The sequence below is a fragment of the Salmo salar genome, chromosome ssa15 (genome assembly GCF_905237065.1).
Source record: "Salmo salar chromosome ssa15, Ssal_v3.1, whole genome shotgun sequence".
Lineage (NCBI taxonomy): Eukaryota > Metazoa > Chordata > Actinopteri > Salmoniformes > Salmonidae > Salmo > Salmo salar.
Window position 1 is genome coordinate 86,462,487 of NC_059456.1, and position 24,486 is coordinate 86,486,972.

At 40.2% G+C, this 24,486-nt stretch overlaps 1 protein-coding gene across 3 annotated transcripts in view; it reads right to left on the reverse strand.

Annotated features, from left to right (window-relative positions):
* The window catches only part of LOC106572386 (protein bicaudal D homolog 2), a 36,302-nt gene extending 16,391 nt beyond the window's left edge, over positions 1-19,911 (reverse strand). For 2 of the 3 annotated variants that reach the window (XM_014146478.2, XM_014146474.2), the window contains exons 1-4: positions 19,665-19,911; positions 18,620-18,951; positions 7,089-7,301; positions 6,661-6,813 (exon numbers count right to left, since the gene is read on the reverse strand). In XM_014146478.2, coding sequence (XP_014001953.1) covers positions 6,661-6,813; positions 7,089-7,301; positions 18,620-18,865 — 612 coding nt within the window. In that variant the 5' untranslated portion in view covers positions 18,866-18,951; positions 19,665-19,911. Of the gene's footprint in view, positions 1-6,660; positions 6,814-7,088; positions 7,302-18,619; positions 18,952-19,056; positions 19,109-19,664 lie in introns of all 3 variants that reach the window. The other variant, XM_014146475.2, reaches the window with a different exon arrangement.
* Between the last annotated feature and the right edge of the window lie 4,575 nt (positions 19,912-24,486).

The following is a 24,486-nucleotide window of genomic DNA, read 5'->3' on the forward strand; positions in this document are numbered from 1 at the left end:
TTGATAAAGTATGACTAGAATTTATATATAAATGCCTGGATTACTTTAATTTCGGTGAATCTTTTACACAATGGGTTAAAGTTAAATACAGCGACCCCAGAAGTAAAATAGTAAATAATGGTTACTTCTCAGAAAGTATTGAGCTTTTAAGAGCAGTAAAACAAGGATGTCCATTGTCTCCATATCTACTTATTATGGCCATTGAAATGCTAGCTATTAAAATTAGATCCAACAAGAACATGAAGGGGTTAGAAATCCAGGGGATAAAATGTTTTTCTTTTAAAGTGTCAATGTATGCCGATGACTCAAGTTTTTTCTTAAGTGCGCAATCTGGATCCCTGCAGTCTCATTAAAGATCTTTTTTTTAAAATTTTTACACCCGTTTTTTCTCCCCAATTTCGTGGTTTCCAATTGGTAGTAGTTACAGTCTTATCTCATCGCTGCAACTCCCGTACGGACTCAGGAGAGGCGAAGGTCGAGAGCCATGCATCCTCCGAAACACAACCCAACTGCTTCTTGACACAACCCACATCCAACCCGGAAGCCAGCCGCACCAATGTGGCGGAGGAAACACCGTACACCTGGCGACCTGGTCAGCGTGCACTGCGCCCGGCCTGCCACAGGAGTCGCTAGTGCACAATGAGACAAGGATATCCCTGCCGGCCAAACCCTCCCTAACCCGGACGACGCTGAACCAATTGTGCGTCGCCCCATGGACCTCCCAGTCGCGGCCGACTGCGACAGATCATTAAAGATCTTGATCACTTTTCTAGACTATCTGGACTAAAACCATATTACGTAATGGATTGTAAAAAAATAAATTGTGTACACTACCTTGCAGTTTACCAATAAAATGGGCGGATGGTGAAGTAGACATACTTGGTATTCATCTCAAAAACATAAATTAACTTACCACAATCAATTTCAATAGAAAGTTAGCAAAAATAGAAAGAATTCTGCAACCATGGAGAGGTAAATATTTCACATTGATGAACTCTTTGGTCCTATCAGTTTACTTATTTACTAAATGGCACTGCCTACTCCAGACTCATTTAAGTCATATGAGCAATAAATATTTATTTTAATTTGGAATGCTAAGCCAGACAAAATTAAACGTGCCTATTTATATAATGAATATGAGTTTGGGGGGCTAAAATGATTAAATATTAAAGCTTTAAACCTCTCACTAAAAGCTTCACTCATATATATATATAAAAGTTATACTTAAACCCAAAATGGTTCCCATTAGATTATTAAGAAAGGCTCATCCTTTTAAAATTGCCATTTTGCCTTAATACAGATAACTTCTAATTTCCAACTAATTGAAAATGACATTTTGGTTAAAGTATCGGCCTTTCTTAATTACAATTTCAGTTTTGTCCTCCAGAAAAAAAAATATAAAAATATTACAACAAATGTTATGGTTAAACTCAAATATAATGATTCATTAAAAAAAAGCATTATTTATGGAAAAACATTTTTTTCAAATACCAGTTTCTTTTGATGACAAAAATGTTGACAGCTGCACCATACAGGTTGCAAAAATATATATTTTCGATGATATTTTATGAACTGGTACAAAAAAACATCACTTGATTTAAATTCTTACATAAAATTATTGCTATATACATAAATATATATGGGGCATGCGAATAGAGAGAGAATCAATAGATCATTTATTCTGGTATTACCCCTATGTAGCTTGTTTCTGGTCGAAGGTTCAGGAATGGTTGGGCGATTTGGAAAGCCATAGTCAGTCAATAAATAATATAACACTTGTAGGAAATGTTTATCTTTAGCTCACAATCTGTGGATACTATACGATTAGAAAGGTTAAAAAAAATTACGTAAAACATCACAGTGCAATAGAAAAACATATGGCACATGGAAACCAAATGAGCGTCGTCTATTTTTTTACATTTTACCTTTATTTAACTAGGCAGGTCAGTTAAGAACGAAAATTATTATTTTCAATGACGGCCTAGGAACAGTGGGTTAACGACAGATTTGTACCTTGTCAGCTCGGGGACTCAATCTTGCAACCTTTTGGTTACTAGTCCAACGCTCTAACCACTAGGCTACGCTGCCGCTCCAAATGGTGATGGTGGGAAACCTATCTACCCATCTATCTATGGTGATAGGTGGCATGGGTTGAGTGTGGCTTGGGATTAAAGAGCTTATGTTTGGTAATGTATTATTGTTATGTGACTGCTTTATATAAAAGTACAATGTATGTAAAATGTGAATGCAAAATATATGTATATGCAGCAAGAAAAAAAGAAATGTATATAAAAATATAAATAAATATTTATATATTTGTGCAAAGCTGTCATCAAGGCAAAGGGTGGCTATTTGAAGAAACTCAAATATAAAATACATTTTGATTTGTTTAACACTTTTTTGGTTACTACATGATTCCATGTGTTATTTAATAGTTTTGATGTCTTCACTGTTCTACAATGTAAAACATAGTAAAAATAAAGAAAAAGCCTTGAATGAGTAGGTGTTCTAAAACTTTTGACCGGTAGTGTATATTACACACACTTCAACATACAGTGCATTCAGAAGGTTTTCAGACTTACTCTAAAAATGATTAAATACATTTTCCCCCTCAATCTACACACAATGCCCCATAATGACAAAGATAAAACAGGTTTAGACAGTTTTGAAAATGTATTAAAAAAAACAGAAATACCTTATTTGCATAAGTTTTCAGACCCTTAGCTATAAGACTAGAAATGGAGCTCCGGTGCATCCTGTTTCCATTGATCATCCTTGAGATGTTTCTACAACTTGATTGGAGTCCACCTGTGGTAGATTCAATTGACTGGACATGATTTGGAAAGGCACACACCTGTCTATATAAGATCCAACAGTTGACAGTGGATGTCAGAGCAAAAACCAAGCTATGAGGTCGAAGGAATTGTCCGTAGAGCTCCAAAACAGGATTTTGTTAAAGCACAGGTCTGGGGATGGGTACAAAAAATGTTCTGCAGCATTGAAGGTCCCTAAGAACACAGTGGCCTCCATCATTCTTCAATGGAAGAAGTTTGGAACCACCAAGACTCTTCCTAGAGCTGGCCGCCCAGCCAAACTGAGCAATCAGGGGAGAAGGGCCTTGGTCAGGGAGGTGACCAAGAACCAATGGTCACTTTGACAGAGCTCCAGAGTTCCTTTGTGAAGATGGAAGAATCTTCCAGAAGGACAACCATCTCTGCAGCACTCCACCACTCAGGCCTTTATGGTAGAGTGGCCAGACAGAAGCCACTCCTCAGTAAAAGGCACATGACTGCCCACTTGGAGTTTGCAAAAAGGCACCTAAAGGACTCTGACCAATCCCCAGAAACAAGATTCTCTGGTCTGATGAAACCAAGATTGAACTCTTCGGCCTGAATGCCAAGCGCCACGTCTGGAGGAAACCTGGCAACATCCCACAGCATGCTGGTGGAAGCATCATGCTGTGGGGATGTTTTTCAGCAAAAAGGAATGGGAGTCAGGATCAAGGGAAAGATGAACAGCGCAAAGTACAGAGAGATCCTTGATGAAAACCTGCTCCAGAGCTCTCAGGACCTCAGACTGGGGCGAAGATTCACCTTCCAACAGGACAATGACCCTAAGCACACAGTCAAGACAACGCAGGAGTGGCTTCGGGACAAATCTCTGAATGTCCTTGAATGGCCCAGCCAGAGTCCGGACTTGAACCCAATCTAACATCTCTGGAGAGACCTGAAAATAGCTGTGCAGCAACACTCCCCATCCAACTTAACAGATATTGAGAGGATCTGCAGAGAAGAATGGGAGAAACTTCCCAAATACAGGTGTGCCAAGCTTTTAAACATACCCAAGAAGACTCTCTGGCTGTAATCGCTCCCAAAGGTGCTTCAACAAAGTACTGAGTGAAGGGTCTGAATACTTATGTAAATGTGATATTTCAGTTTTATATTTAATACATTTGCAAAAATGTCTAAAAACGTGTTTTTGCTTTGTCATTATGGGATATTGTGTGTAGATTGATGATACATTTAAAACAAATCTATTTAAGAATAAGGCTGTAAAGTAACAAAATGTGGAAAAAGTCAAGGGGTGTGAATACTTTCCGAATGCACTGTACATACAGGCCTAATGAAAAATATAGTAACTCGTATTTAAACATAGCAATTCAGCAACAAACGCAGTTTACCCTGCGCATCTTTTACAGCATGTCATTCCCACGGGGGACCAGTACCGGGGGGAATGTATGAAATGTATGCATTCACTACTGTAAGTCGCTCTGGATAAGAGCGTCTGCTAAATGACTAAAATGTAAATGTCATTGCCTCGATGCTCAACTGGTTAGCAAGTGATTCATTTTCCAATGGTTGTCAATTCCTTTAGGTCTTCTTTTTAAGCAATTAGCAAGAGCAAGCCTGCTTCTTTCCCCGAATAGGCCATTAAGCCAAGCATAAAAAAGTATCAAAAAAAATATCCTAGAGCTTTTGTAGCCTATAGCTTTTCCTGGGATTTAATGACAAGAGGAATGGCCTATTACGGAGAGGCTTGCGTAGCCTACAGCCTGTTGCGCATGGGAACAGCTGGAAGAGAGAGGCTACTGATGTGTAGCCAAAGTAAATATTAGGCCAGTCATTAGCTAAATATTAGGGATATAAGCTAAATACTTCCATATCAAAGTGTAAGAAATAAGTTAACAGATTATGAAATGGCAGATCTGTAGTGCGTTCCGCCAGGCTGCGGTCCATGGGCACACAAAGCTCCACTATTATTTAGGCCTTGGCCTACATTTTTCTACAAGGAAATTACTATACCTGGGCTATAACACAGCACAATGAGGAATTTATTATTGTTATCAAGTGAATACACAATTATTGTAAACTGAAGTGATTTAGGCTGATTTGAATAACCACCGAAATAACTGCATATTTGTATCAGTTTGGGTCTATTCTCGACAGATGATCCAGAAAGGTACATTAGCAGGCCACTCATATGGTGTAGGCCGATTTCGTCAGGATGTAGCACGGCGGTAAGACAGGAAAATATGGGCTCCTCTTTTAATGCTGTAGCCTATTTTACATTTAGCAAGCAAGAGCAAGCGCGCATCTCTCCTCCAATACACTATTAGTAGGCTAAAGGAAATAAGTGTCCAACAAGCTTTTGTAATCTGTCTTTTCCTGGGACTCCACAAGATTAAAAGGGAATAGTTGTGGCAGCGGAGAGGCCAGGTGCGTAATTGTGCAACAGAACAAAGACAGGCTCGAGATCTAGCCTATAGCGTAAGTAGAAGCATATGCATATTAGACTGTAATTCATAAGCTCAATGTTATGCTTAATAACGCAGTGAATGTTACTCAGATAACAAAATCATAGGTAGCCTTCAGTATGTGGGCTCCTGAGGCTGCGCTGAGTGCACGCCCTCACAGTTCCCGGGTACGCAGCTCGAAAAGCTACCCTATCATTTCAGTTTTTTTAGGGACAAGAAATATATCCTCCTAGGCTACAACAAGACAATGTAATGAAGAATGTTATTGTTTTCAAGTGAGTACAAAACGCTGGTCTACGCCGTCAACTGCAGTGAATAGCGTGTCATTTGAATAACCTCTCAAAAGCCTGGCGTTTTGAATGCATATTCATTTTGAAATAACTTGCCTGCCTGCGATTGGGCACCCATTTGGACCAGTTATGTTTTTTTTCTCTACAGTTTAGGCTACAAGGTCCAGGCACATTAACAGGACAGTAATATGGTATTTTTTTGTCATGATGTATCAGCTAACAGAAATGCTAATGGAAGAATTTCTAGTGAGGCACATATGAATTATGATAATGCGGAAGCGCGAAGGAAATTATATCTATAGTTCCCACGTTTGGCTTTAGTCTTTTAAAAGAGTTTTAAAAATTAGGTGGATACACAGAGCGTACATATCATTAGGAACACCTCTTTCCATAACATAGACTGACCACGTGAATCCAGGTGAAAACTATGAACCCTCACCTGTAAAATCCACTTCAAAAACTGTAGATGAAGGGGAGGAGACAGGTTAAAGAACAATTTATTTTGCCTCGAGACAATTGGGACATGGATTGTGTATGTGTGCTATTCAGAGTGTGAATGGTCAAGACAAAAGATTTAAGGGCCTTTAAACGGGGTATGGTAGTTGTCGCCAGGGGCACCAGTTTGTCAAGAACTGCAACGCTGCTGTGTTTTTCATGCTCAACAGTTTCCCGTGTATCAATAAGGTTCCACCACCCAAAGGACATCCAGCCAACTTGACAACTGTGGGAAGCATTGGAGTCAACCTGGGCCAGCATCCCTGTGGAACGCTTTCGACACCTTGTAGACTTGTAGAGTCTATGCCCCAAAGAATTAAGGCTGTTCTGAGGGCAAAAGGGGTGCAACTCAATATTAGGAAGGTGTTCCTAATGTTTTGTACACTCAAGTGCCTATCATTACCCATTATGCCATCTTTCTGATTGCATTCTGTATTTATATTTTGATATGTGTATTTTCTGTAATTCAGGGCTCATCTGTAAAAAGAGACCTTTGTCTCAGTGTGACTCCCTGATAAAATAAAGGTGAAATAAAATGAAATTGACTTGAATGGAGACACCCTTTCTATTCATTCTATTTCTATGGTTGATTATCAGTGAGGTGAGAAGGGAGAAACTGACCTGGTTCTCCTTGAGTACAGACACCTGTTTCTGCAGACAGGTGTTCTCCTCCTCCAGCTCACTGTTGTCCTGGAGCTGCCGGAGCTCCCGCACCTTATACTCCTTCATCTCATTCCTCATGTGGCCCTTCTCCGCCTCCCAACACTCACACTCCTGTGAACACAAACACGCTCTCAGTGGAACTACACATTAACGTTATGGAAGCACTGCACATTGCTCCTTACTAAACATTAACACAAAAGAGACTAGTAGGAATTAAGGGCGTAAAGTATTTCCTTATTTGACTAATACTAGGAATACCTACATTTGAGTTGAATGGAGAGATTAACAAATGACATTAAATAGAGTTTTATCTTTCCATACGCAAGAAAATATTGGTGTGTAAAGCATTCAGTATCTCAGTGAATGGATAGGCCGTATATTTATACCTTCTTTAGCTGGGAGGAGAGGCCAGCCAGACGGTCGATCTCTGCGTGAGCGTTGCCCAGAGTGATACGTGCCTGCCGTAACTCGGCCTGAAGCTCAGCCATGCTGGTTGCCATGGCAGCCTCCTTGCTGGCAGTCTCCTGCAGCAGGCACTCCTCCCGGGTCTCCCCATCTGCTGCTGCACGCTTGTGGTGGGTCACAGAGTCTGACAGAGCCTAGTACACACAGATGGAGACAAAGCAAAGAGATAGGCATTTATTTCAGTGTCTATTTATTTCAGTGTCTATTTCGGTGTCATGTAGACTCTGCCAGAGCCTACAGACACAGACAGACAAAAGCAAAAAAGGGCTCCATTTATTTGTATGGAGAGTTGGTTGGGTGACCACCATATGGTGGTCTGTATGGCACAAGGTCTATCACTGGGGTGAAAACTACAACACAGTGCCAAGTGGCACATCTACTGAAAACACAGCACTTTTTACTTACACCCAAAACAAAGATGTATATCTGTGCCAGTGGAAATAGGACTCCACAGACCAGCTGTCGAAATCTGAGCAGTCTTGAGTACATCCCATGCATAACTTAGGCCTACATTTCCTCAGTTGAGAATGTGGTACTACAAACCAGTTTAATCTATGGGACAAGCCAAAGAGGAATATATTCTTCCAAATGACGTCACCAGTGTGTCTAGAAAATCAGTCAATGAAATAAACTGTCACTACGGGATATGGACCACACACAGAACCACTGGCCATGACTATGTGTGAGGGTTGGATGGATTGGAGATGGTAGGAAAAAGATTGTAGAATCCCATGAGAAGCTGTCTCTAATCATGTCTGTTGAGCAGCCATGCACAAAGACAACGCCCCATATCACTAGCCAGGGAAGGATTACTGCGACTGCCTGGTGCTGCTACTGCCCTAGCTCAAACCAGTCTGGTATGATAGATATCGAACTAATTCGAATTTATGTTTTAGTGCGATGTTTCAAATGCTTGTATCTCCTTCGCTCCTTCTGTGCTGAGTAAACTGTGCACCTTCCCACTCGCACACAGATACCAAGCCCCTCCCCCTGCCACTCAACAACAAAGACAAAAGATCACTTCTTCCTCTCTGACAACAAGCAGTTTCAACTCGCTATTTGCACTTGATGTTGTTTGGTCCATCAGAAATCAGTCAATTTCCCTTCTAACGAAGCACTTTACATGTCTCAACTTCCAAAATTTAGAACAGAGCAGACCCTACTAAAATGGGAGTATCAAAGAACATGATTGTGGAACATTTATTTTCTGTTTCTTTCGCGCGCTAGCAGCATTTTAGCCACATACTGTTGGGTGCTAGCGGTCTAGTCCGTGTTTTATAAATGTGCAAGGAGCATAACATGCATTTATATAAGGAATTGACTTGACAACTTGTTCTCATTCTGAGAAATGCTAATCTTCTTATCCAGGTAGGCCACTTGACTTCAAAATCTAAACAAAGTGAACAGGCTGTTGTTCAAACAGGTTGCAGATGGACAGGATGGTGTATTCATAACAATTAAACCACAGATAGAACAATGAGACAGATATTTCACCCGGACGTATCAATGTGAAGCATCCATATGGTGTTTACACTCACTACCATCCAGAAGGCAAGGTCAGTACAGGTGCATCAAAGCTGGGACCGAGAGACTGAAAAACAGCTTCTATCTCAAGGCCATCAGACTGTTAAATAGCCATCACTAGCCGGCCTCCACCCAGTACCCTGCTCTAAACTTAGTCTCTGTCACTAGCCTGCTACCACCCGGTTACTCAACCCTGCACCTTAGAGGCTGCTGCCCTATCTACATAGACATGGAATCTCTGGCCACTTTAATAATGGAACACTAGTCACTTCAATAATGTTTACATACTGCTTTACTCATCTCTTATGTATATATTGTATTCTATTCTACTGTATTTTAGTCAACACCACTCCGACATTGCTCGTTCAAATATTTAATATTTACTTTAGATCTGTGTATTGCTGTGAATTGTTAGATATTACTGCAAAATGTGTGTGTGTGACCAATACAATTTAATTTGATTTATATAAACTAACAATCCCTTAACATGGGTAATCTCTTAACAAGGACATGCCGAGCACAGACATGTAAACCCTTTCACCTAACTTCCTTCTATTCTCGCTGGCCTCTACCCCACTAATATCATTTGGTCGTTACGCTAGGCGAAATATCTGTTGAATCATTCAACATCAAAACGTATTACAGGGGTGGTAAATAGGCCTATATCTCATGATTAGTCAGGGCTTGACATTAAGGCTTGTCCAGGGCAAGTACATATAAAATATATATATATTCTTTTTTAAATCAGACAACCAGAAAATAGTTTTCAGTAAAAGAAAATATACCAATATCAAACAATTACTCTGATCAGAATTGGATGAAGAAAACATTTTAGACAGAGCTAGTCTTAACAAGGCAGTGCAAAATAACCGGTCAGAAATGTTTTATTTTCTTTCTCCAATAAATGTAGGATGATCTGGGCCAATAGCCGAAGTCTATTTTATAGCGGACACTCAGGTGTCATATTGTTATAGAAACTCAAATTGTCTATTTTCTCTACATTTTATATGATTATGACTTGGCCTAGTAAGCCACTCTTTCAGTTTAACGCATGATAGATTTATCCTACCGCATTATTTCATGATCAGTTCTAGGCCCTCAGAAAGTTCAAAGTTGTTTTTGAATAACCCCAAAACATGTGAGGCCTATGGTAATAATGAGAGAGATAGGCCAAATAGCAAGATATAAAAATCAAATGAGAAATTTGAACAAAGCTTACAGTTGAGCAAAGCAGTTAAGACAAAAATGATGCATGTGAGACCAGAAGAAAAGAAATCCCTCCTTGCTGTTGCGAATCAAACAACCAAAAGCCTAATCCTACTATCTGAAATATCATAAAACCATACATTTCTGAAGAATATTTTCAAAACTAGTCTAATAGGTGTTTAATGTCCTAAAGTTGCAGGTTTTAAATGGGAATAATTATGGAAGTCAGAGTCCATGCAATTTTTTTTTTTATGACAAATATTTGGGGCGACAAGAAGTGAAATTTAACAAAAAATATCAAGATGACAAGTCAAAAGAAAACAGGCTACAGCTGAGAAAAGCTTATGAAATAAATGCCTAGTTGGTCTAAGCCTATTTCCATATTATTTTAGCAATGTGCAACCTACATAAAATGCATATAGTAGCCTAATAAGAGAAGAGGATGAGACAAACATGTGAATCAGTTTATAATGATCCAGTTCTGAGGACAGCCCATGATGACTTTACAACCCATCACAAGACGCACAGCCAGCGAGGCTCGTTGACTGGGTCACTCACTTCATCTATACACTTCAGCACACAGAGATAGCCCTCGGCTACTTCGTGCCACAGCTCTAGCAGAGTTGAATAGGCTATTCGAAAAGATTTGGCTCAACTAAATATATTGGGTGTTTTGTCTATGTCATGATTCCTCTCGTCTATGGGCAAGCGCAGAAAACAAATTCTGATCTCTGCCATGTACTCAACCCTTTTGGCCAATGGTGTTACTGGCCTTTTTGGGGGATGACAAGTGACTTCAGCTTCGGTACAAGTAATAAAAAAAAATATATATAATAATCTGTCCTACTGGTCCGATTATGTAATTTACTAAAGAATGTGAACAAGCAACCTTTGCTGAACATGCAGTTACATAAAATATGGTATTTACTCACAACATGCAATGCATGATGGGAAGTTCCACTGTAACAGAATTACACTGAGACTCCACTTTAAAATGTATACCAAACAAAAACCATTGATTTCAAATGCAGTAGGTCTGGGTGATACGGCCTAAAAAAAATCATATCCCAATTTTTTCCAATTTCAAACAGTGAGCAATAATCAGATAAATTAAGGGCTTATGAAGTTATACATAGGCTAAATATAAACCTTCCAACCAAGACCAGGCAGGGAAATCTTATTTCTTGTCCACCAGCGGCTGTGGCAGATGAAAAAAAAAAAAAAGAATCTAGCAGCCACCGATTTTTTTTTTTTTACCAGACAAAATATTTTTGACATAAACAATAAAAAGGTTGTCCCGAGGGGCACAGCGGTCTAAGGAACTGCATTGCTAGAGGCATCACTTCAGACCCGAGTTCATACCCGGGCTGTATCACAACCGGCCCTAATCATACTTGGCTCATCGCGCTCTAGTGACTCTTTGTGGTGGGCTGCGCACCTGCAGGCTGACTCCGGTCGTCAGGTGAATGGTGTTTCCTCCAACACATTGGTGCGGCTTCCAGATTACGAAGCGCGGTTTGGCGGGTCATGTTTCCGAGGACGCATGACTCGACCTTCAGCTCCCGAGCCCTTTGGAGAGTTGCAGCGATTATACAAGATCGAAATTGGGGAGAGTACATGATGTGCTCCTAAGTAGAAATGTAGACGCAAACAAATACATTTGAGAACAACTAAAGTATTTGGGTGTTTTAATAAACGTTTTTAGGAGTGATCCATGCTCAATCAAGCACAATCATCAGGTGAGACAAATGCGCAACTGCCACTTTAAGGGACTGGCCATTACCATGGTAACTTGGGTACTCGCTTATCTGTGATGGAAAAAAATCTGATTACGATGTCTTCCTAGCAGAAATAGTAGTGCACAACTCCAGGATATTTGGAGTCGAAGGAGAGGACTCTTGCTCGACTCCCAAAGCACGCTGAAACGGATTTGCACATACCATATTATTGCAGAGTCCTACTAGGAAGACTACATTTGCGTTTTAGAGGACTGACATGAGCATGATGCTGCCTATTTACTCATCAACTTAGCCTATAAAAGGCCTATTTTGTTTGAATATCTAAAGGTGATGTGTAGGAACTAGAGGTCGACAGATTATGATTTTTCAACGCCGATACCGATTATTGGAGGACCAAAAAAAGCTGCTGCCGATTAAATCGGCCGATTTATTTATTTGTAATAATGACAATTACAACAATACTGAATGAACACTTATTTTAACTTAATACATCAATAAAATCAATTTAGCCTCAAATAAATAATGAAACCTGTTCAATTTGGTTTAAATAATGCAAAAACAAAGTGTTGGAGAAGAAAGTAAAAGTGCAATATGTGCCATGTAAAAAACCTAACGTTTACGTTCCTTGCTCAGAACATGAGAACATATGAAAGCTGGTGGTTCCTTTTAACATGAGTCTTCAATATTCCCAGGTAAGAAGTTTTAGGTTGTAGTTATTATAGGACTATTTCGCTCTATACCATTTGTATTTCAAATACCTTTGACTATTGGATGTTCTTATAGGCACTATAGTATTGCCAGTGTAACAGTATAGCTTCCGTCCCTCTCCTCGCCCCTAACTGGGCTCGAACTAGGGACACATCGACAACAGCCAACCTCGAAGCATCGTTACTCATCGCTCCACAAAAGCCGCGGCCCTTGCAGAGCAAGGGGAACAGCTACTTCAAGGTCTCAGGGCGAGTGACGTCACCGATTGAAACACTATTAGCGCGCACCCCGCTAACTAGCTAGCCATTTCACATCGGTTACACCAGCCTAATCTCGGGAGTTGATAGGCTTGAAGTCATAAACAGCTCAATGCTTGAAGCACAGCGAAGAGCTGCTGGCAAATGCACGAAAGTGCTGTTTGAATGAATGCTTACGAGCCTGCTGCTGCCTACCACCACTCAGTCAGAATGCTCTATCAAATCATAGACTTAACAACACACAGAAATACGAGCCTAAGGTCATTAACCTGTCTGGGCTAGGGGGCAGTATTTTCACGGCCGGATGAAAAACGTACCCAATTTAAACAGGTTACTACTACTCTGGCCCAGAAACTAGAATATGCATATTATTAGTAGATTTGGATAGAAAACACTCTGAAGTTTCTAAAACTGTTTGAATGGTGTCTGTGTATAACAGAACTCATATGGCAGGCAAAAACCTGAGAAGAATCCAAGCAGGAAGTGAAAAGTCTGAGAATTGTAGTTCTTTTGATTCTCTATCGAAGCTACAGTGTCTGTGGGGTGACGTTGCACTTCCTAAGGCTTCCATTGGCTGTCTAAAGCCTTCAGAAAGTGGTTTGAGCATTTTCCTGTCACTGGGCAGATAATAGGAGCTCAGTTACTGAGTGATCTGCCTGGCAACAAAGGGATTGGATATGCTCGGTCCTGCGAGCGTGCCCCTCCTTTTTCTTCTTGAATGAATACGCTATTGTCCGGTTGGAATATTATCGCAATTCTACGTTAAAAATACCCTAAAGATTGATTGTAAACAGCGTTTGACATGCTTCTAAGTACGGTAATGGAACATTTTGACTTTCCGTTTCTCGTTCCGCGCATCATGCTTTTGGATAGTGACCTGAACGCACGAACAAAACGGAGGTATTTGGACATAAATATGGATTATTTGGAAGAAAAACAACATTACTTGTGGAAGTAGCAGTCCTGGGAGTGCATTCTGCTGAAGATCAGCAAAGGTAATACAATATTTCTAATACTAATTCTGAGTTTAGGTTGCCCCGAATTTGGCGGGTGTCTGAATAGCTCACCGAGATGGCTGAGCTATGTACTCAGAATATTGAAAAATGTGCTTTCTCCGTAAAGCTATTTTAAAATCTGACACAGCGGTTGCATAAAGGAGTAGTCTATCTATAATTCTTAAAATAATTGTTATGTATTTTGTTAACGTTTATGATGAGTATTTTTGTAAATTGATGTGCACATTCACCGGACGTTTTGGTGGGAATACATTTTCTGAACATACACACGCCAATGTAAAATGCTGTTTTTGGATATAAATATGAACTTTATCGAAGAAAACATACATGTATTGTGTAACATAATGTCCTAGGAGTGTCATCTGATGAAGATCGTCAAAGGTTAGTGCTTCATTTCGCTGTTTTGGGGGTTTTATTGACACATGTCCTTGCTTGGAAAATGGCTGTGATTATTTTTGTCTATGTACTGTCCTAACATAATCTAATGTTTTGCTTTCGCTGTAAAGCCTTTTTGAAATCGGACAATGTGGTTACATCAAGGAGACGTGTATCTTTAAAATGGTGTAAAATAGTTGTATGTTTGAGAAAGTTGAATTATGACATTTTGTTGTTTTTGAATTTGCCGCCCTGATATTTCACTGGCTGCTGGCGTCCCACCTAGCCCATAGAAGTTAATATGGTCAAATCCGGAAACTATCATTTCGAAAACAAAACGTTTATTCTTTCAGTGAAATACGGAACTGTTCTGCTGCACACTCTACGCTGATAAGCCTATTCTTGGCCATGTTATATCCCGCTTCGGAAGGGTATTACTAGAGACTTTGGTTATGTAATCACTATCCAAGCATGTGCGTTATTCTAGAGGCCGATTGACACAGTAGTTTTTCCAGACTGCACCCTGTAATTCTTCATTTCTTCTAACTTAACTGACTGTTATGATGGAAACCTGGAGGTTTTTAATTCTAGTGGTGAAAATATTTCACGTGGCGTTGTCCTTCCTAATAACAATGCCCCCCATCCTGCTGATTTCAACTGCTGAACCGTATTTGTACTTGAGATGCATTTATGGATGAGAAAGTGAACTTGCCATTTCCAAGAAGTTTAGCAGAGATAGCCTGCTTTGCGATCTATTACCTAGGACAGGGCTCTCCAAACCTGTTCGTGGAGAGCTACCATCCTGAAGGTTTTCACTCCAACCCTAATCTAGAGCATCTGATTCCATAATTAGCTGGTTGATAAACTGAATCAGGTTAGTTACAACTGGGGTTGGAGCGAAAACCTACAGGAAGTTAGCTCTCAAGGAACAGGGTTGGAGAGCCTGACCTAGGACATCAACAGCCAGGGTTTCATTAAAAAGATATAGGCACAATACTTTTTATTGCAGATTTAGGCCTAATTAAAGTGATGCATTTGGCGATGTTCAACTTCAATTCACTGGCATTATAAGGAATAGCTTAGCCACTCATTGATAGCCTAATATATAGTTTAGGTGAATATACGAGGCATTGCAAGATACAGATTACCAAGATATAGCCTATGCGCACAGTTCCGACTGTGTCTGCCTGCCCTGATCCTCCCTCCCCCTGGCTCACCTGCTCTTTGCTATGAAAAACGCTAGTGTGTTTGGTCTTCGGTCTGTTCCATGTAGAATAGCTTAGCTTATTCGTTGATAGGCCGTACTTAAGTGAACTTGCGCGAGACATTGCAAGTCAAGAAATTGAGAGACACAGCATTGCGATAGACTATACATCTTTTGATTACCGATGCATGGTTTTGACTGTATGCCCCTCCCCTCGCTCTCTGCTGTAAACAAAGTGACAGTATTCTCGAAAGTAGCCTACGGCAACTAGTTTCCTCAACTGCAAAAATACTGAATCTTAGAGGAGTCGGTTCTTAGCGTAATCGAAGCTTGACACCCAGAAATGGGAGTTGATGGGCAAGGAATCTATTATTTTGGGGTCGACTCCCCACCACTAAGCAGCAGAAAGTTGAGGAAAACTAAAACAATGAAAAAAACAACCTAGCTGTGAACAAAATTATATAACTGGTCAAAAAACATGAGGAAAAAGGTCACACTTTAATAGCCATCTTGTCAACTCAACCAAACTTCTACATATGGCCTTTGGACAAAAAACTATTCCCAAATGATGTGTGACCACCCGCGAACGTGGCTGGTGAAATAGACATTCTTACCAGCCAATGACAATCTTCCCGGATTTGGAAGGTGTTAATTTCCAACCCTGCATAAGAACTACTAATAATTTAATATAAATAGTTTAACCTGCTTTTTTGCAATAATCACTTAGTTAGCTTTCAAGTCTATGAAAATGGCCTTTCTGCTACAAATTTTACCAGAACCATGCTTAATGCACATTCACTAATAAATACTAACTTTTTGTCGCAGGCATTATAGACACTGGTCTCAATCTCTCAAGCACAAGGCCACGTGCTAGTGAGTTGCCAGTTAATCTTTATATTCAAGTTTACTTGGATCTATTTGCAAGCTAACAAGGCATAATAGTTTAAATTGTTATGATTGAACACACCCTACTGTCCATCTCCCAACAGTTTGAACAGCATGCTAGCCTGTCCACATGTTGAAATCAAGGGGCCTAACTTTTCTCAGAATGAGAACGGGTGGCCAATTCCTTATAGAATTGTGTTTTATGCTTATTGCACATTTACAAAACACAGACTAGACAGCTAGTAAAACAGTCTTTGGCTAAAATGCTGTAAGCAGTACATGGTACCGCAATGCCGTGCGTGACAAACTGAGCATACATTTCCCAGAATCAATGTTCAATGACAATCCCCTTTTAGTAGTGTCGCAATTGGCGGAGTTGAGACATTAAAAGGGTATTGTTAACTTCTCTATTATAGTAAAATAATATTTCAATGTGTTTCAGTGTCCATATGACCAATTCTGTTGGACCAACCCTCAAATGCAAATAGGGAGTTGAAACCGCTTGTCAGAGAAGAAGTGATCTCTCATATTTGTTGTTGTGAGTGGCAGGGGGAGGGGCTTGGTGTGTTTGTATGAACAGAGAGGAAGAAGCGAGGGGTTTCACGCTCGCCAAAAATCGGTCCAAAATAAGCCCAATACATTTTAATGAACTTATTTTGGATCTAAGCTTATTGCCTACATTCCCACATTTGGGACAACGACTCCCCATTGTTAGGGTAAAGACATCTCGTCATTATAAACAGATCTCTGGTGTAAATGGTAAAGTGCACACAACACCGAAGGAGCGAAGGAAACAAGACCAAAAAGACAGAACAAAACAGACATAAACGCCCATGAAAGGGATAAATAAAAACGTGATTCTTGCGATACGGTAATTTGCATTATCACGCAAAAACATACATTTGAATTAATCGATTTCAATAGATATATTGCCCAGCCCTACAATGCAGCCTTTTTTTTTTTTTTTTTAAATCATAATATAAAATTATTTCTGGGTAACAATTAAGTACCTTACTGTGTTTTCAATTAAAATGGTCAAAAACAAACAAATAGATTCTTAGCAAAGAGCAATTCCTTAAGCAAGATTTTGCTAGGACTGTCTGGGAGTGGGGAGGGGAAAACTGAAAACTAGCTGTTATGGCAGACAGATTTGGAAGTGTCTTGTTGGTCTATCAACTAATTTACCGCCTGGTGATGTCTCCAGGCAGGCCAAAACTTCCATCCACCAAAACAGGCTGACATTTCAGGCGGTCTTTTCAAACAGCTCTTACACTAAAAGGGCATTATCATAATTTTCACAATTTCACAGTATTATTCCAGCCTCAGTGTGGAAATATATTTTCAAAAAACACAGGGAAATTACATTTGACTGCACTGGGCCTTTAACAAACCATAGAACTCTATGCACAAGGACTACTTTAACAATTTACACTGAACATTTTATAAAAACACATTTATAGGACAAACTGAAGATACAAAGTTTGGTAACAATAAAACTGAGGGAGTTTTACCGTAATTCTGCACAGTTTTTCCAGTAAAATGTTAGTTTTTTCCCCTGTGTAAATTGTTCAAAGTCGTCATTGCGCACAAGAGTTATGGTTTGTTAAAATTTGAAATCATTTGTTTTTGTTTTGCATATATTTGAAAGTGAAAAATAATATTACTTTAAAATGAGGCATTTAAAACAGAATGGTAGACCTATTTGTGCAGGGTCTATGTTGGATGCTACTAGCTAGAATAATGAATTAACAAAAGCAATAGTCAGAATGTGACTGTACGTCCCATTACAATATACATTTTTATGAGATGATCTATTTACATGAATGCCGCTTAACCTTAATACCAGTGATAATAATTTGCGTGCTACGAATAATATATTTCTCTGCCCTGTTCACCCCTCTAATGCCATGCAGTCTACATTCAACAGAGCAGCTTAAAATTAATTCCAGTTTCCACTTCCAACATGGGATATGCTGACTAATGTGCTCTCATCCCTCCATCACAGATCCCTAGCAGAGATAAACAGTATCACATCTATACACATCAACATCATACGACACTACAGGAGCAGAAACCGACCTATCCTCCTCTATCACACAAACTGAATGATTCATATGAACCCTTGGCTATGCCTCTTGAGTCTTGGGGAAACTGTCATTCAGCCAAGTTAGTAACAGAGTTCAACATGATAGGTTCCATAAAGATACTCTATCAAATGTTCAGTAGGCAATTCATACATTTCTATGTAACACTGGATTAAGAACAACTCCCGAGCAACATTATGATTGTGATTAATTCTTGGTGTAGAACAGTTTATCTAAAAGCTTCTGTCCTAACAGGAAGTCCATTGTGTGGCTAATCCCAGGTTGGTCAATACAGAGCAGCGCGTGACTCGCACTTGTTCACACTGAAGTAGTTCGTGTGGAGCATGATTAGACAAAGCAATACAAAATCTATCACAGAAAATGTCACCACCGTGCACACGTAGTAGTAGCTGTAAGGTTGGAATAGCTATAGACATTGAACATTTCTGCTGACCTCTTTGAGTTGCTGTTGCTCTTGTTTGAGGGTCTCGTACTCCTCCTCCAGCTGGGTGTGTTTCTTCTTCAGTTCAGCACTCTCCTCCAGCACCACTAAGCCATAACGGGCCGCCTGTAGTTTCTCCTCGTTGGCCTCCCGGAGCTCCAAATTCAGCCTCACCACCTCCGCCATCAGGTCCATGCCCCCCATCTCCGTCTCATCTCTCTCCGCCTCAGTCCCTGCTTGGCCTGCCTCCTCAAGCATCCTGTCCTCTTCCACCTCCTTCCCCAATACTCCGCTGAGACACCTGCTTCCTCTTTCAATCCTCCTGCCTCATTACTTACTGCTAGCTGTGGGGGAGGAGGAAGGAAACAGCCCAGGAACATTGATTGTGTCATTGGACTGTTCAAAGCCACAAATAGTAACCAATGAGTTGAAAGCAACTTCAAACTAACCTGAGGTTTAACAATATGATTTGCTATCCAAAGAGTTGCTGGCAGCTGACAACTGGATAAAATGGCGTGAAGTGAATAATAAACTTGGCAGCCCAGCCACAGACGGTCAAGAGTCAGATGAGTTTAACTGGCTCCTCTCAGTCATTTTACTTGTGATCTTTGTTGTCAGGGTAAAGAAAAATGCAACTGTCCGTCTGTAGCTAACGTTACTGTGTGCTGGCATTCAATCAGCTTATAGGCTAACGTTACTTTCCAACATGGTTGGCAAGTTATCTAGAAGCATTTCGGTGCAGCTGCAAATTATGTGTAGGCGACCAATACAATTATATTTAATTTGTTAGCAGTAGTTAGCGAAATAGCTAGTTAACGCTGATTCTTAAAGCGAACTAACAGTTAACGTCACCAGACACGAATATTCGCAGATAGCTAGCTAACGTTCCCATTTTCTTAGCTAGCTACACTAGTTAGTTGTCAGAACTGTCAAAACAAAGACCTATAGCTATCTGTGGTCAGACTAGCTAGCTAGGCTAATTGTCTACCTAGAATTCAGCCGCTAACATACCAATCAAACGCATAGCTAACATTAGCTAGCTGGCTATATTACTCACCTCCAATATCGATTCACGTTTGTGGCCAAAAGTACAGTTTGTTATTTCAAAATCTTGTGTTTAAATTAAGCTAACCGGCAACCCTCAGGGAGAATTTGACACTTCGTCGTCGAGTTTCTGTGTGGACAAGCTAACCGCCCCGGTTTTCCAGCCAATGTGCTTTTTGCTTTCTAGCTTGAGTTAGCACTTTGAAAGTCATTGCGCGCCGAAGCAACGAGAGTGAGTAGACACAGACCAGTGAAAGACTGCCCCCTAGCAACGTCCAGCGTCACAACATTTGGAATGACTTCAGACCATAGACTTACAGACATTGCATCATTGAATCTGTACTGCTATGGCGTCCGTGAGAGCACGGGCAGTGATATTGAAGCCATTTCCATTTTGAAGTAGGGGTTGGAACCGGTTCAAGGAACAAAATAGAAAAAAATAAGACATTTTTGAGGAACAGAATCAGAACTGGGAATGAAAGTGATCTATACTGTTCCGGAACTGAACCATTATTTTAAAAGCATGGGAAACGGTTAATCATGTTATTTTACGTTCATGGCATGTTTTTTTCAGTCCCACAAATAAACGCAACAAAGTACCTATACAAAGCCCTGACTCTGTCACTCAGTGCCCGCCTGTCAGATGGAAATCGTTTATTGTCTGTTTATGCTACCTGCCCCTCCCCCTGCGAAGGCTAGGTTACTGTATCCTACTCGCGAAGTTACAAGCGTGATTCAGAAATTAGGGAGACATTTTTAATTAGAGAAGAATTGATTACCTTTTTCATTGCTAGTTAAGGATACTGTAGTTATCACGTTTCACATTGGATGTATTAACTACAAAAAGGTAAGACATATTTTTTATTCTGGTGCTGCTCTGCACACACAAGCTTGTTAGCTAGCTATCTAGCTAGCTAACGTTAGCTCTGGTCCAATGTTAAGGCAACTCTCAGAAGTTCAAAGACATTCAAAGTTACTTCATAGAAGCCTCTCATCCGTAGATATAATTCTGTGGGCCTAATTCACATAATCCATATCATAACAAGATTCTCAGTGCTTCAAGCCAAGCCTCCTCCTCCCTCTCTTGCTCTCTCACCACCCACAAAATGTAAGTCTCATCTTGCGCTGTACACTTGTCTGTCTATCATGCATATAAACCACTAGGCTATTGCTTGCCAGCTCCATAGTAAACTGCTCTATCAGCACTGATTGGTTAAGTAATTTAATGTTGAGCTTCATGTAAAAAAAATAAAAATCTGAGGTTTAAAAAGGAATAGAAAGTAACAATATAAACAGGTACTTTTTGGGGCGCTCTAAACGGTTCAGAACTTTTTTTTGGTAGTTGAAAAAAAAAAGTTCTGTTCAGAATGTAAAAATTGACAATAATTTTGGTTCCAACCCCTGTTTTGAAGTAGTCAATAATCTTCTTCTATTACTACTTCTATGAGTTAGCAAAGAAACTGAAAAGGTGCATACAGTCCTGGAGTGTGTTGTTTGAACAGGTATAAAGCCAAGGTTGGCGATTTAGTGCCACCTGCAGTTATGGAGTGTTTGCTCACGAGTATACTTCATTGGCTGATCCTTCCTTAACCCATTCGAAGTCCAACCCAGTTGACTATTTCAAAATGGTGAAAGTCGTCATGCTGAAACAAGGTTTTGGGCACTAGAGTTCTCTATCTATCTATCTCTATGCGACAGACAGACAGACAGACAGACAGACAGACAGACAGACAGACAGACAGACAGACAGACAGACAGACAGACAGACAGACAGACAGACAGACAGACAGACAGACAGACAGACAGACAGACAGACAGACAGACAGACAGACAGACAGACAGACAGAATTATATTTTATCAAATCAATTGTTACTCTGTTACAAAAAGTTATCATTCCAAAGATAATGTCAAATAAACAGTTAAAAACAACGCATACAACTCGTTGCATGCTTCTCATCCATGTTCTCTTTTTCTTATTGGACGAGCATAAACTTATTTAATTTTTTTAATTCATTATACAAAATTATCAACAACTTACATCACTACATCAAACATGTCTAACAAAACAAAACACAGCTATAAACAAGAAAATACAAAATACATACAAAAAATATATATAAATAAGTAAAATATATATATAAAAAAAAATATTTAAAAAATATGACAATTCTAGTGCAATTGTATTCATTCAGAATTGTTTTAAATTATAATGATTCAGGACATGCTAACTGGTTGAATGCGACGTGTATAACTACAATGAGGTAGTAAGTCTGACATTTCATTTCTGAGTTTGCTAGTTTGGACTAGCACGTGAACGTGACATAAAACCGTTATGGTAAGGTATTTGTATTTATTTTGGATCCCCATTAGCTGCTGCCAAGGCAGCTACGTTTCCTGGGGTCCAGCAACATTAAGGCAGTTTATACAATTTTTAAAACATTACAATACATTCACAGATTTCACAACACACTGTGTGCCCTCAGTGTCTTACTCCACCGCTACCACATATCTACAGTACAAAATCCAAGTGTACGTGTGTGTATAGTGCGTATGTTATCTTGTGTGTAAGGATGTGTCTGTGCCTATGTTTGTGTTGCTTCACAGTTCCCGCTGTTCTATACGTTTTTTTTTTATCTGTTTTTTTTTTAAATGTAATTTTACTGCTTGCATCAGTTACTTGATGTGGATAGAGTTCCATGTAGTCATGGCTCTATGTAGTACTGTGCGCCTCCCATAATCTGTTCTGGACTTGGGAACTGTGAGGAGACCTCTTGTGGCATGTCTTGTGGGGTATGCATGGGTGTCCAAGCTGTGCACCAGTAGTTCAAACAGACATCTCTACCACTCAACACACCCTCTAACTCTTCTGAAGTCAAATCTCGTACCCCCAAGTACTTCTCTGCAGCTGCCACAACAACATCTATTTTGTGTGACTTAAGTTCCATCTCTGCGATACAGTTTATAACCATTGCTATGAACGCTAAGAAGCCAACCTTACTGAAACATAGGCTGTATCACTCATTGGCCTATCCCTCTGTTCTGTTACAGATCTACTATTCACAAGGATCCTCTCAGAATCCCTCACCCTTCATCCACCCTCCTCTACTTTATTCACTGCCTCAGCCTACAACATCTTCTGCTCTACTCTGACCCTGGACACCTAAACCTGCCTCTCTCGCACCGGACACCTCTGATCCCAGAAACATGGACACCCTTAAAGTTGACAAATCAAATCGAATTGGTCACATACACATGGTTGGCAGATATTACTGCGAGTGTAGCGAAATGCTTGTGCTTTTAGTTCCGACAGTGCAGCAATATCTAACATGTAATCTAACAATTCCGCAACAACTACCTAATACACACAAATCTAAGTAAGGAATGTATACATATAAATATATGGATGTGCAATGACAGAGTGTCATAGGCAATCTGCAAAATATGGTATAAAATACAGTATATACATATGAGATGAGTGATGCAAGATATTTAAACATTATTAGCCCGATCAACCAGTGCCCCCGCACATTGGCTAACCAGGCTATCTGCATTGTGTCCCACCCACCACCCGCCAACCCCTCGTTTACGCTACTGCTACTCTCTGTTTATCATATACGCATAGTCACTTTAACCATATCTACATGTACATACTACCTCAATCAGCCCGACTAACCAGTGCCTGTATATAGCCTCGCTACTGTTATTTTTCACTGTCTTTTTACTGTTGTTTTTATTTCCTAACTTACCTATTGTTCACCTAATACCTTTATTTTATTTTGTTTTAGAAATTGCACTGTTGGTAAGTAAGCATTTCACTGTAAGGTCTACACCTGTTGTATTCGGCGCACGTGACAAATAAACTTTGATTTGATTTGATTATTAAAGTGGCATTATTAAAGTTCCAGTGATCCATTTATAACTTTTCCCACCAAAACTACACATTCCTCGGTCCCATATCCTCCTGCACACTTCCCACATCTTAGAATCTCCCTCCTACACACTGCTGTGACATGCCCATAAATCTGGCACCTTTAACACGGCAGTGTATTCGGCACAAAAGCTCTAACAGCATAACTCCCCACAGAATCTGCATCGCAGTAAACGGCGGGCGTCACAAACACCAGGAATCTTCAACTTAAATTGCTCGACCTCCACACTTAACACTACCCCAGAAATCACTCCCTTCAATGGTGCCATGTACTTAAGCGCAAAGCAAGATACAGGTCTTTCCCCAAGTTACGTCACATGGAGCGCCTGCTCCCTCTAATCTGAAGAAACACAAACAAACATCACAAAAGGCCTGGTCCCACCCTCTTCAAAACTCTCACTCCCACTGGACCAAACATATCTTTATCATGACCATGACCATCGATGCAAGGCTCGGGCACCAAGTTCCTCACAACACCTTCTACCCATTCCATTTCATCTCCAGAACTTGAACTGGCGTCCGGCTCACTCTGTTTAAACTTGACACCAATCTTCCTCAACATACCCTAACCCTTGTTATTTCTAGCTTCAACAGATTGAAACCCGTTCCTCTGCCTCCCTCAATCTTTTCAACCTCCAATCCACCTCCCTTAACCAATTACCCAACTCCTTCTGAAAATATTCAACTTTTCCAAGCCAAAATCTACTTTTTGCCTCCTTTTTTTTAACTAGGCATGTCAGTTAAGAACAAATTATTATTTACAATGACGGCCTACCCTGGCCAAACCCTAACCCGGACGACGCTGGGCCAATTGGGCACCGGGACTCCCAATCACGGCCGTTGTGATACAGGCTGGAATCGAACCAGGGTCAGTAGTGACACCTCTAGCATTGAGATGCAGTGCCT